Below are 14,420 nucleotides of genomic sequence, written 5' to 3'. Positions count from 1 at the left end.
GTGGAGGCAAAGAATTTTTTTTAAACAGGGACATATTCCTGATGAAAGCCTTTGGCCCAAAACATCGATTCTTCTGCTGCCTGACCTGCTGTGATTTTCCAGCATCATACTCTCGATTCTGATCTCCACCATTTGCAGTCCTCACTTTCTCCACATATTCTTGTTGGGTAAGACAATCAAAAGTTACTGGGGATAGATGGGAATGTGACGTTGGAAACACAAACAGATCAGCCATGACTGAAGGCCGAACGGACTACTTCTGATCCTAATACATATGGTATATTTCAGCTTGCTAGCACTTATTTCATTCTTCAACTTTAGGTATTTGTTGCAGGATTTAGATGCAATCACTTTGTAAATGGATCGATGTATACAAAATTTCCATTTCTTTACAAAAGCAAAGGCACTTTCTTTCCCGAAGCACATTAACATGGACTTAGGCTAATAAGAAATGGACCTAGTCGATCCCAGCACAGAGCTGAAAATGTGTTGCTGGAAAAGCGCTGCAGGTCAGACAGCATCCAAGGAGCAGGAGAATTGACGTTTCGGGCATGAGCCCTTCTTCAGGACTCTCCTCATTCCTAAAGAAGGGCTCATGCCCGAAACGTCAATTCTCCTGCAGCGCTTTTCCAGCAACACATTTTCAGCTCTGATCTCCAGCATCGGCAGTCCTCACTTTCTCCTAGAAGATCCCAGCACAGACCAGAGTTCTGTCGCAATTCAGCTGCCACCTGATTCCCTGAGACGACGGGCAGACGCGGCTGGCCACCAGCGCGCTTGCGCCAGATCGCCGCGATGCCTCCCGGGAGGTGTAGTCCAGCGTCCCTGCGTATGTCACCGAAGAGCAGCAGGGAGCGGACTACAGATCCCGGCGTGCACGGCGGCGGGCTTCAGCGGGGCCGGGCTTGGAAGTTATCCTTCCCCGCCACCATTCACCCCCCCCTCCTCCCAACTTGAGGGAAAGAGTAAGTCAGCGAGAGTGAGTGTGGGAGGAGGAGGAAGAAGAAGCATTTCCCTGGTTGGTGGTACCCGTCACCTCTCCGGTGCGAAGCCTCCTCGGTCCCCTCCACATCCCGCTGACATGGAGCGCTGGAAGGGACGCGTGGCTCTGGTCACCGGGGCGTCGGTGGGGATCGGTGCGGCCATCGCCCGGGTGCTGGTTCAGCACGGCATGACGGTGGTGGGCTGTGCCCGGAGTGTGGACAAAATCGAGGTAGGATCAGTCTGTGGGTGTGAGAGGGGGTGGAGTACAGACACAGACAGAGACCGAGACAGAGCAGCCAGGCCCCGGGGTGCGGAGCGGAGCCTCCCCTCCCCTCCCCTCCGCCTTTTCCTTCTCTTAAAAGACAACATTGAGCCGCAGCTCGACACCGTCATTCGTTATCCAAATAAATGTCACTTTGCAACCATCTTAACCGAAAGGAAAATACCCCCCCCCCCCCCTCCCATGCGCCCAGCGGAAAACTCCCAATTGTTGTCCCTCCTTCCCTTCTCCTCGGGGATAAAAAGCAGCTGTTTATCTCTGCTGCATCTTCAAAATCCCTCAACGAAACTAAAACAGAAAACTTACAGCCGGTGATTTCCTCGCGTCCTCTTTTTTTTTTGCCCCCGTCGCCAGGTTTTAAGGCAGTCGGTCCCCAGCCTTGCTTTTGTTTAAAATTCTACTGTTTTGTGGTTGGCTGGAGTTGTAGGAGAAATTATGGAAGCGGAAAAACCTGGAGTGTTCTGCCCCCCCCCCCCCCCCAAAGAAAACTGGCAGTTTGACTGCTTTTCTTGAACCTGTAGTAGACAGACAGGAGGCTGTTTTTCTTTTGAACCTGTGGCTTTCATACTTTCCTCGAACCACATTTCAGCCAGCCCTCCTTCATACCTTGAAACCTCTTGGCCTCAGCTATTACTTTCATCAGTTTGGCTCTTGCCCAGTCAACAATCGACCGTGTAACCTGGAAGTATTCATTGTGTGAGGCACCTTTTGAGACGTTATCACCTACTGTAAGCACTGTAGAAATGGTAATATACCGAGTTAGCGCTCGGTGATGTGTGTCCCTGCTTGGCAAGATTTATGTAATCCAGTTGTCCGTGTTCAGAAAAGCTTTTAGTTTACGGATGGAAAACACTGGGTTCTTCTGCGGTTATGGTTAATAACGTGTAATCAATTAAAACGTATTCCAAAGCCAAAAATGTCGATCAATAATTGTAGCCAATTGCGACATATCTCTTCGCTGATGTACTTTAATTTCGTTTTATAGCATTTGTTGTCTTCAGCTGTCTTATGACTTGAGTTGCAACATGAAGTGGGCACAGATCACTGCGTTTGCAATAAGTTTATATTTAATTGCTTTATACCCCTTTTGTAAATTATTTTCCCAGTCCGTCCAGTGGCTAACCTCAGTATGAGGTTGCCCTTTTCCGAGGTCCCTGGCAAAACTAAATCTGCCGATGGGTGCTGAAAAGCATTCCAGCGTGAATTGGTTGTAGTGCCTCCTACTTTTTTGTTTGTCTTTATTAATAATAGAGTGCGTTTTACATTAGGTGAAGAAGCAGTGTTTTGCTACAGAATTTTCCTAAATGCTTCCTAACAATAGAAGCTAAAACAGGATACTGAAAAGCAACTTTTTGAATTTGAAAACTTCAAATTAGAGGCCAAAAAATTGTTTTGCTGCTCTATTCTTTGCCTGTTGGTTTCCTACGAATTACAATCAGAGATCCACATTGATGTTTTAATCCACAATTATATTAATTATAGGAATTGACCATTTGTTTCACTGTTCATAATGAATTGAGTTTCAAAAGAGGAGGAGGAAGCACCAGGCAAAATATGAATTCTATCATGGACTAAGTACAGGTCTTGGTAGAGGTGGTCCAGGTCTTGCCTGTGGCTAGTTAAGTTCAGGTACTGCTGCGTGAAGTGAGTTTGAGGGGTATTGCCCTGTTTAACATTTTAAAGGCATGCGTCGGCAGAAATGTGCCATTCTTGAAGTTCTGGCACTAGGTGATACCCAGGCTCAACACTGTAGGAGGTAGTGAGGTCTGTAGATGCTGGAGATCAGAGTTGTGTGTTGCTGGAAAGTACAGCAGGGTCAGGCAGCATCCGAGGAGCAGGAAAATCGACATTTCAGGCTGGAGCAGGCTCGAAATATTGATTTTCCTGCTCCTTGAATGCTGCCTGATCTCCTGTGCTTTTCTGGCAACACACTCAACTCAACACTATACTATCTTAATGATTTAGGGATTGGATGCAAAAGCGTGTTTCAGCAAGCTCACAAGGGAAGGATGATAGAACCAAATACTACCTTGATAATTCTCATAAGCTTATGATATTTCCTCTGCTGATCGTTAGGCATATACGTGCTGTAGTATGACAGCCATTCCAGATGCAACATGCAAAGAAAATCTTATGAAATTCATACCTCAAGTCTTATGAAAAATTAGTTGCATTATCATTTAGCTCATTTGCTTGTGCTCCTTTAAGTAACAATATATCCATTTAAATAAATAATATTCTGCTCTCCTTTTCCAAATGAGCAACTTCTCCTTTTTAAACATACCCCATTTGCCAATCTTTTTGCCCACTTACTTAACCTATCAGTATTTCCCTGTAAACTATTTGCCTCCCTCTTGCAACTTGCCTTTCCATTTAGTTTTGTCATCTGCAAGTTTGGTTATGTATGTTTGTTTCTCTCATCCAAGTTGTTAATATATTTGAATTGATTCATTATTATCATGTGAACTGAGGTACAGTGAAATGTTTGTCTTACATGCTTTACAGGCAGATCGTACTATACAAATTCATTAGGGTAACAGAACTGAGTGCAGGATATAATATTACAGTTGCCAAGAAGATAAATAAGAGATCAGTTTTAAAATTAGAGACCCATTCAAAAGTCTGAGAAAATATGGATTGTAAACAGTTACGTTATCAGCAGTGATTCCTGTGACACCTCACTGGTCACGCTTGCCTACCTGAAAAAGATTCCCTTATCCCCACTTGCTGTTTCCTGCCTATGAGCGAAGTCTCTATCCATGCCAATATACTGCCTCCAATACTAGTCTCTTATTGAGTCATAGAGCACGAAAACGGACCCTTTAGTCTTACCAGTCCATGCTAACCATGATGCCAAGCGAAACTAGTCCCACCTGCCTGCGCATGGTCCATATCCCTCAAACATTTCTTATTCATGTACTTATCCAAATGTCTTTTAAACGTTATAACTGTACCCACATTTGCCACTTCCTCTGGAAGCTCATTCCAGACATGAACCATTCTGTGTTTTAAAAAAATGCTGCTCTCATGTTTTTTTTTTAATTTTCCTCCTCTCACCTTAAAAGTATGCCCCCTAGTCCTGAAATCCCCAACCTAGAGAAAAATCTGCAATTCACCTTATCTGAATCCCTCATAATTTTATAAGCCTCTATAAGGTGACCCCTTAGCCTCCTAAGCTTCAGTGGAAAAACAAAGTCCCACCCTATCCAGCCTCTCCTTATAACTCAAGCCCTCCATTCCCAGCAACGTTCTGGTAAATCTTTTTTGTACCCTCTCCATCTTAATATCCTTCCTATAACAGGGCGACCAGAACTGGACACAGAACTTCAGAAGAGGCCTCACCAACACCCTGTACATAAGGTCCCGACTCCTATACTCAGTGGTCAGAGCAATGAAGGCAAGTGTGCTGAGTGCCTTCTTAACTATGCTATCTATATGTGAGACCACTTTTGGACTATGTACAGTTTGGTCTCCTTATGAATAAAGATATTTGTTTTGTATGCAGTTCAGAGAAGATTCACTTGGCTTAGTCATGGGCTTTCCTATGAAGAAAGGTTGAACAGATTGGGCCTGTAATCCCTTGGAGTTTAGAATGAGAGGCAATCACTATATAAGCACATGAAAATGGAAAGACTTGATAGAGTGTATACCAGGAGGATTTTACCTCTTGTAGGTGATGCTAGAACTCTGGGATGTGGTCGAAGAATGAAATTTTGCTTTTAAATCAGCTGAGCAGCACATTTTGCTCAGAGGGTTATTAGTATGTAGAATTCTTTCCCTGCAGGTAGTTGAGGCTGGCCATGGCATTTATAGAAGGCAGGGTTAGTTTACACTTTAGCTTGATGGGAGTTGCAGATTATGGGGGATAAATAGGAAAGTGATGTCAAAACGATAATCAGATCAAATTTGATCTTATTGAATAATGGAGCAGGCTGTAAGGGCTTACTTCTGTTCTTAAGATTTGTGTGTCCATGTCTGTCCAGTATTCAGTGGATTTTCATGTGAAAAATGACCATTTTCATGTGCTACTTAAAGGCAATGTGCACCTTTTGGTGAATACAGCTAACACCTCAAGGAGAATGGAGAAAACATACTAAATTTATAATTTTCCATAAAAATCATCTCCATATATGTGACTGTCATATGGTATTCTAGTTTAGTAAAACAGTTTTTCTCCTTTGCTGTAAAATTCCTTATCCAAATGGATAAATTTGTCCAGCACTGTATTGTAATTTAAAACAAATGATGATTCAGCCAAATGTAAACATTGGTGTTTTATGTGGGAAACTTAGTCATTGAGCATGTTCAAGACAGTGATTGATACATTTCTAGATACTAATGACATCAAGAACTATTGTGGTGAAGTGACATTGAGGTGGATGATCTAGAATGGCAGTGCATGTTCAAGGGGCTGAATGGCCTGTTCCAGTTGCTGTGTTCCTAATGTAGGTTTTGTTTTCTTCAAATGAATTGGTTAGTTCAATTGATTTTAAAAAGATGTGTAAAAGTGTCAATTGTGGGAAGTTTTATGGAAGTCCTGTTGGAAACACTGCTGCTTACTAAACTGGAAATTTATGTGATCTAACTACTTTTAGTTTAGGTTTCAATATATTGTAGGCTTAGTTAGCTGGTTGGTGATACAGAATGACACCAAAGTGTGGGTCATTTCTCCACCAGATGAGTTACCAGGAAGGACTCTACTTCTCAACCTGCTGCTCTCTGAGGAGTTGTGACTCTTGGCTTGCTGCTGATGCAATATGGGTAAGAAAGCAAGTTGTGAGGAGGATACAAAGAGTCTGTAAATGGCTTAAATGTGTGTGGGGGAATATTGGAGGATGGTGGACAATGCACAAAAAATGTGAAATTCATTTTGGTGCAAACAGCTGCTTTACAGAGGGAGCTGAATGTGCTTGCACATGAATCTCAAAAACATACCATGCAAGTATAAAAATTAGCAAGGAACACAAATTTTATATTGGTCTTTGAAAGCAAGGGTGGTAGAGTATAAAAGTCAGGAAGTGTTGGCTACATGTGGGCATTGGAGAGAGCATTGCAGATGTGCAATGTGAAGTTTCATCTCATTACACAAAGGAACATATACATTCTTTGGAGACAGTTCCATGCAGTTTTGCTAATTAACTCCTAGGCTGAAGGCTTGCTTTCTTAGGAGCAAAGTTTGATGTTGGGTCTGTACTGATTGGAGTTTAAAAGAATGAGAGGGGTCTTATTTAAAAATTGAGGGTGTTTGACAGGTGAGGCAATTTCACATAACAATGCTGCTTCTTCCTCGGGTGGCTTGGGAAATTTGGCATGTCCACAAGGTACCTTGCCAACTTTTACAGATGCACTATTGAAAGCATAAGGTCTGGCTCTGGCATGGCAACTGCTGTGCCCAGGACTGTGAGAAACTACAGAAAGTTTTGTGCACAGTCTAGGCCATCACAGAAGCCAACCTCCCACCCTTGGGCCCCATTTACATAGCCCGTTGTCATGGAAAGGCTGCCAACATCATCAAAGACTCATCGCACCCTGGCAATGTGCTGCGATAGCCTCTTTCATCAGGTAGAAGATACAGAAGCTTGAAGACCCGTTCTAGAGCAGCTTCTTCCCTGCTGTTATTAGACTGGTGAATGGACTCTCTAAGTTCAAACAATGCCGATCTTGCTTATGTTGATCTTACCTAGCCCTGTGCAATGTAATTTAAATGCCTCTTTCTGTTTTTTTTAACCATATGATCTGAATGTCCTTACTATGATCTGCCTGTACTACTCGTAAATAGAGCCTTTCACTGTACATGGGTATGCATGACAATAAATCGATCAGTCTTGTGGGAGATCTAGAACTAGGGGTCTTGGTGTTTTTTTTTGGAAATGCCCTCCTATTTAAGATGCAGTCATTAGTCTTTGGAATTCTTCTCCATAGAGTACAGTTGTACATATTCAAGGCTGAATTAGACAGATTTTAATTGTTGAGGGATGATATGGGGGGACATTTAGGACAGTGGAGTTAAAGTCCCAATCTGATCTGCCATGATCTTATTGTATATATGAAAGGTCAATTGGCCTGCTCCTGCTCCAGTTTCTATGATCTCAATACCTGTTGACATATCCAGCTGCTGGAACTTCCAATGAGACAGATGGTTAGCAAGGCATGACTATTTACAGCCATAAGCTTCCAGCTACAGAAGTAAATGTTGCTTACCTATGCCAAGCTTATTAGATTAGATTCCTTATAGTATGGAAACAGGCCCTTGGGCTCAACAAATCCACAACAACCCACTGAAGAGTAACCCACCCAGACCCATTCCTTTACTCTATTTACCCCTGACTAATGCGCCTAACAGTACGGGCAATTTAACATAGCTAATTCACCTGACCTGCATGTCTTTGGAGTGTGGGAGGAAACTGGAGTACCCGGAGGAAACCCACTCGGGCATGGGGAGAATGTGCAAACTCCACTCACAGTCGGCCAAGGGGAGGAGTTGAACCCAGGTCCCTGGCGCTGTGAGGCAGCAGTGCTCACCACTATCAAAACTTCCACAGAGGGTTATTAGTCTTAAAATAAGAGCAGAGTCTGCATATTTCAACATGTTACTCCAATTTGTGAGTGGAACATGTATCTAATGTAACATTAGAGAGAGTTTCAATTAGCCAGTAGTTTTCTATATATTCTGCAAATTGGGGTAATATAAGGATTGTTGACTATGGTGAATGATTGAGACTGTCTAATTGAGATTCTGTTGTAAGTTTCTTTTAATATGGCTGCTTTTTGGAGACAAAAAAATTCTTAGGGAAATACTTAGATTAACACAAAACATGCTTTGGTATCATGGTCCCACAGTATCTGAACAATTGACAAATTATTATGCCACTATCATGGACTTGTGTCCTTTTTGTTTCTGTTATCAAAATACAAGACCTTTTTAGTGTATATAATTAAGTGGATTAGTGATGTGATTGCATGCTTTCCATCCTTTTGTAGGATGTTAAAAGGCAACATGCTTTCACAGGTTCTGGTTAAATCTGCTGAACAACTACAAAAATCTGTATTTTTGTTGCTTGGTTTTCTCTCCAAGTGTGATATTACCAGTATCGGTTTCTTTCATTCTTTGACATACTCACACGCTCATCATACTGCTATTGATGCCTGACATCTTTGAATTCCTTTTGAGTTCAGGTTGTTCAATGTTCACATTTCTGACTCAGGAATTCCATTGATTCTCTCTTTAGAGTGTTGATCAGTATTATTGTACTAGTTGTTAGCATCTTCCATCCTCTGCATATGCCTTGGATATTTGCTTAAAGTTGGCAGTTTTTAAAATAAATTATTTTTCATTTAGCACTTGAATCATTGATACTTGAGGATCAACTAAAAATGCATCAGTTTGGTTGTCAAACATTTGCTGTTATTATTTTCAGGGGTGTGGCGCATTGTCTATTAAGAATGCCTCATTGGAATTGCCCTCATTTTCCACTTACATTTAGTGTCTTTTGTGCAAAAAGTTGAATTTTGAGAGTTAGGATATGCAAGTACACTAGTGTTTGAAATCGGACATTGGGAGATTATAGCCATTGTTTGTATGTGATCAACTGGTGATTAGAGTTGGGAAAAAAGCTCTGATAGGAAATCATGAAATCATCCTTCTCCTTAAAATACATTCCTTGGCTAGCAGGGTGAACGGATGTCATGTGAAAATCCATGATCAGGAAGACAGACTATTTCTTCCCAGGTAATGTCATATCTTATAAATTGACACTATTCGAAACATGTGGGAAGTGCAGTTTTTTTGAATTCCTCTCTGCAAGGAACCATGCTCCTGGTGGCCTTGAGTAACCTGGCCAGGCTACAGTCCAAGACACCAGTTCGTATGCTTTCATTTCAAAAAATACTGCATTAGCACATTCATTTCATGCTGTGTTGCATTTACTTAATGGGCATCCTTTCTAACAAGCCGAGACCGTTCTGTTTTGCTGCAGTAAATAATAATATTAAATGTATATTTGTGGGGAGCCTTGACCCTTCAAAATAAACATGAACATAAAATGCCATCAGATATTTGAAGATTCTCTAAAACTGTATCATGCCTAAAATTATAATCAGAATATTCATTGGAAGCGAATGTTTGGAGAGCCAATGGAGATTTTTTAAATTGACAGATCTTGATATGGTGTAAGTGTAACGGGATGATGCTATATACTGTACTTGAGATTAAAGGTTGTACGAATTAAAAGGGAAATTTAATTTTCCTATGGAGAGTTTTTGCATATCGAATGCTCTATCATGAGTGACTATTGAGGTAGTGATTATAACCTAAAAGAATAGTTACCTAAATGAATACAGATAAAACCAGGTGGAACAGTGTGTTGCACACAAGTATTTCACCCTTGGTCTGCTCCTTTTTCAGTCTGCTGGCTATATGGATCCTATGTGAAGTGAAAAAAAGTATGTTTTGATAGCCTTTATCAAAAAGATTGTGGTTATTGGACTGTGGTGTGAAATGTCCCTAATTCAGATGTGTTTGACTATCTCGAGCCCCAGAATAGATGCTGTTACTTTATGCAAGTCTACACAAAAAAATGTTTTCAGAAATATTGAAATTGCAGCCACATTAGAATAGATTCTTACATTCTAACTTCATGTATTTTTGTTCCAAAAAGTAAGGATACACAAATGTATTGACATCGCTTTAGTTAGCGATGATATCTTGAGATGGATACAATGTTTGCAGCTCGCTTCTTTTAAGGCTAAGATACCAAAGCTAGGTGATCATTGTCTATCCTAACTAAGGTTAGACATTGTAGTTTTATGTCGCTTTCTTATTTCATTTCCAAAAATGTTGGGACTACTTAAAGGAAAATGTTTTAGTTGGGTCAATCTGTCAAGCAGATGTGAAATGCTATTCATTAAAACGATGAATAGGAAACTACAACTTCCCCCACCCCACCCCACCCCTCCCGACCAGACTTCACATACTGTGTGGCTGAATGGAGCTCTCTTTATTGCACCAAATTACATTTTAGTATTGAACAAAGGCATTTGAAAGTCCAAAGGTTGGAAGTTGCTTAGCTTAATTTAACATACTGATAAAACAGGCAATGCAACCTTTGCCTATGCAGCATTGACAGGCTGCAGTAAGTAATTTTATATACATATTAGTCATAGAGATGTACAGCACGGAAACAGACCCTTTGGTCCAACTTGTCCATGCTGATCAGATATCCTAAATTAAACTAGTTCCATTTGCCAGCACCTGGCCCATATCCCTCCAAACCCTTCCTGTTCATATACCCATCCAGATGCCTTTTAAATGCTGTAATTGTACCAGCCTCCATCACTTCCTTTGGCAGCTCTTTCCATACACCACCCTCTGTGTGAAAAGGTTGCTGCTTAGGTCCCTTTTTAAATTTTTCCCTCTCACCCTAAACCTATGCCTTCTAGTTCTGGGCTTACCCACCCCAGGGAAAATACTTTGTCTATTTATCCTATCCATGCCCCTCATGATTTTATAAACCTCTATAAGGTCATCCCTCTGCCTCTTGAAGTTCCAGAGAAAACAGCCCCTGCCTATTCAGCCTCTCCCTGCAGCTCAAATTTCCCAACCCTGGCAACATCCTTGTAAATCATTTCTGAACCCCTTTCAAGTTTCACAACATTCCTTCTGATAGAAGAGCGACCAGTGCCACAGTATTAGGTACCATAAATTAATTCCTAATATTCTAAATTTTTGCTTCAGAAACAAATTATTCCAGAATGTAATCTCATACATAGGCAATATTTCTAAGTAAAGTCAGTTCTCCTATAGCGTGCGTTTCTTCACCGCGAATTGGCTTTAATGCAGTTGAAGAGTTTAGACTGTTATTTGTAGAATTCGAACTTCCCTTACCTGTATTGACTATAGCAGCTATTTTCTTGATGCAAGATGGCATAAGAATGGAATTTTCATGTTCTATCAGAACTGACTGTACGTTGTTTCCTTGTCAATCACAAATGATCTTTGCTACCAGATCTGATGATGAATCTGAATGGCGTGACCATTGCTAAAAATTGATTTCCTGGTTGAAGTGGATGGTTTCTCTTGCATACTCGCTTGTTCATGCCAAGATGGTGAAATTGTGTCTTTGAGAGGAAGGATCAGTTACTGTGTCATTATGATATGCTGGATGTTAAATATTTCAACATTTACTTGATTTGGATAAGTCAAATGTAAAATTTTGTTTGGCAGTTTTTGGTATATGGAATATTGGAACAATCCAGTTCTGAAGTAGAATAATATTGAACTTGAAATATTAACTATTTCTCTTTCCTCTCAAAATGATTTTTGATTTTACTGCTAAATGGCCAACACTAATTTTAGAATTGCACCCCTTTATCAGAGAAAATAGCTTCATTATATCGACCTAACTGAGGAGCAGTATTTTTTATGTATTGATTAATTGAAAAAAAATTTCCCTTTGCTTACAAAAACACAAACCGAATAAAGTACAGAAAGTAGAAATCCTATCGTTCTATTATATTACTGTAATATTAACAAACTGCCTACTATTCTCCAATATCCAGTTGACTCTTATTTACTTAAACCAAATTAGCACAGACTCAAATTAAATAAGATAACACTAAATCAAATTACAATCCACAAAAATTAAATTGCACTGCATTGTACCACATTACTCCACTCGGCGCACCTCCATCAAGGCACCCGTCCACAGGCGCAACAGTAATTATACCCGTATTTACTAGGCCTCCCTCCCTCCACCCTCTTCACCCCTACCCCCGGGTCCCCGGACTGCCATATACGGCCCTCATGGCTATATAAAGACCCTAATCAATACCGCTGACAGATCCATATCTGCATAATTTAGAAAGTGCTGCCGGGTCTTATAAAATCGCTCTATTCCATAATGCACCATACCTGTTAGGTAATCCTGAGGGATGTGCTTCATCTCAAGTCTATGCTACTCTGCAAGACCTGGAGGCTTTTCTGATATCCAGTTCATTATGATGTTGTTCCTCGCACAGTGCGTCAGGATATGAAACAACCTGTTCCCATGCTCATTCAGGGAGGGAAGATTCGGTAGTGCCGAGAGGAGGGATGCCAGATACCCCCAGCTTCCACTCCCAGGATCTCCTCCAGCTCATTCACTATGGCCCCCCCACTATCTGCAGATCTTGTAACAGGATCAAAAGCAATGTGTAAGTATGCTAATACTGTTTTTACATTTGGGACATTTCAGGGAGGATCCTTTCTTAAACTTTGCTAACTCTCTCTGGTGCCATATGGGCCCTTTGGAGGATCTTCACATTGCTTGCACCCTGTTGCATATTGAAATCTTCTTTGCATTCCCCCATATATGTTTCCAATGAGATTTTTTCCCCTCACTCCTGATTCCAAATCTCATGTAGTCTCTTCATATCCCCCAAGGAATTCCCTCTTTGCAGATGGTGTATGATACTAACTGAGAGAGCGCCCCCACGTTGGAGCACTCTACATTCTATATCCAACTTGTAGGACTGAGTCAAGGGCGTGGTTTTCTTCTGTATGTTATCCCTAACTTGGAAATATCGGAAAAGGTCCCTATTAGGGATTCTGTATTTCTGACATAACTGACTAAACTACATCAGGACCTCTCCCTCAAATAGATCTCCCAGACAGGAGATTCCTTTACCTCCCAAGCTCTGGTCTGAGTCTATTGACCCCGACCTAAATCCTGGGGCTCCCACTAACTGGGTGAACAGCAAAGTCGTAAGCAAATTGCCCTCACCCAGCCACATTATCCTCCATGCTTTTACCGTATTTATGATAATAGGACATTCACAGTGTTCAACTACCTACCTCATCTTCTCCCTGAACAGCACGTTCATGAGGGGTCACTTTGTGAGGCCTCGACATCAAGCCATATTGATTGCAGGTTACATCCATTCGCCTATATATGACAACAGGGTGCCTATTTGATGTTTCTATGGATCTGAAAGGTCAACCCCCCCCCCCCAATCCTGCAGAAGTTGGATTGGACAGGTAACGACGACAAGGGGCATCCCTGTCAGCTGTCCCTTTCCACATCAATATTGCTCTATTGCACCACATTTGTAATTCCTGCTGCCCTCGGGTCTTTATATAACACTGCCACCCACCTGGCGAAGGTCCTTCCCTAATCTCGAACAGCAAAGAGATATGACCATTCCCCCGATCAAAAGCCTTTTGTGTGTCCAGGGAAACCACCAAACCCAGAATTGCTGTCTGTTGACATATTTGCACTATATTCAACGCCTGCCTAATGTTATTTGAGGAGCTGAGGCCCTTGATAAAACCCGTCTGGTCCTCTTTTATAATAATAATTTTTTCCAAAAAAGATTCCCTTCTTGCATTTCTATCTCCACATATCTCTGATTGGTATAATTCTGTATAGAACTCCTGGAATCTGGCATTGATCTTCCTCTGTTCACGAGTGACATTGCCAATTCTCTCCCTTCAATCGGGCCTCAAGCATCTTTCTTGTTGCCGAATATGAAATAATCATATCCCTTAAGAATGCTTTGGTGGTCTGCACTGACGGATTACTGGCCGTACCCTGATTGATGTCCCAAAAAGTCCTGAGCTCCCTTGTGATATATGAACAAAGTTGTCATCCTTCAACAAAAACTGATCCATGAACCAGTGCCACATGCCTCCCCCTTTCATCTTAACATCTAAATATACTGCCATGTGGTCCAAAATAGTTATGTTCCCAATCCTGCAGGCGAACACCAAGTCCAAACAAACCGACGGAACAAAGAACACATGAATTCTTGTGTGGCACTTCTGCAGATTGGAGTAGAAGGTAAAGTCCCTTCCATTCAGCTGGAGGCAGCTCCACACATCCACTATCTGGAGCTCCTCACAAAAGTCCATTAGCTGTCTAGATTGCTGTGGTGTACCTGACAGCCCTCTTGGCATCCTCTCTACCCCAGCGTCCGTGAGACAATTAAAGTCTCCTCCTGTAATTGTACGGCACAGCCCAAGAGCCATTAACTTAGAGACTGCGTCAACTAAAAGTTTGAGGGTGCACTGGGGGACAGTAAACGTTCAGGATACCATACTCTTCTCCATATATTAGTGCTTTGAGAATGATGAACCATCCATTCCCATCCTTGATTTGATCTGTTACCTGAAATGGGAAAT

General features: G+C 41.6%; 1 protein-coding gene across 3 annotated transcripts in view; it reads left to right on the top strand.

Moving 5' to 3' along the window:
• Positions 1-856: 856 nt before the first annotated feature.
• dhrs11a (dehydrogenase/reductase 11a) overlaps positions 857-14,420 on the top strand; it is an 80,489-nt gene continuing 66,925 nt past the window's right edge. Inside the window, exon 1 of one of the 3 annotated variants that reach the window (XM_043718558.1) lies at positions 857-1,213. In XM_043718558.1, coding sequence (XP_043574493.1) covers positions 1,082-1,213 — 132 coding nt within the window. In that variant the 5' untranslated portion in view covers positions 857-1,081. Of the gene's footprint in view, positions 1,214-4,625; positions 4,662-14,420 lie in introns of those variants that run through there. The other 2 variants (XM_043718560.1, XM_043718559.1) reach the window with 2 other exon arrangements.

The sequence above is a fragment of the Chiloscyllium plagiosum genome, chromosome 28 (assembly GCF_004010195.1).
Source record: "Chiloscyllium plagiosum isolate BGI_BamShark_2017 chromosome 28, ASM401019v2, whole genome shotgun sequence".
NCBI classification, from domain to species: domain Eukaryota; kingdom Metazoa; phylum Chordata; class Chondrichthyes; order Orectolobiformes; family Hemiscylliidae; genus Chiloscyllium; species Chiloscyllium plagiosum.
Note: the sequence above shows the minus strand (reverse complement) of the source record. Positions and strands in the feature narration are given on the sequence as shown.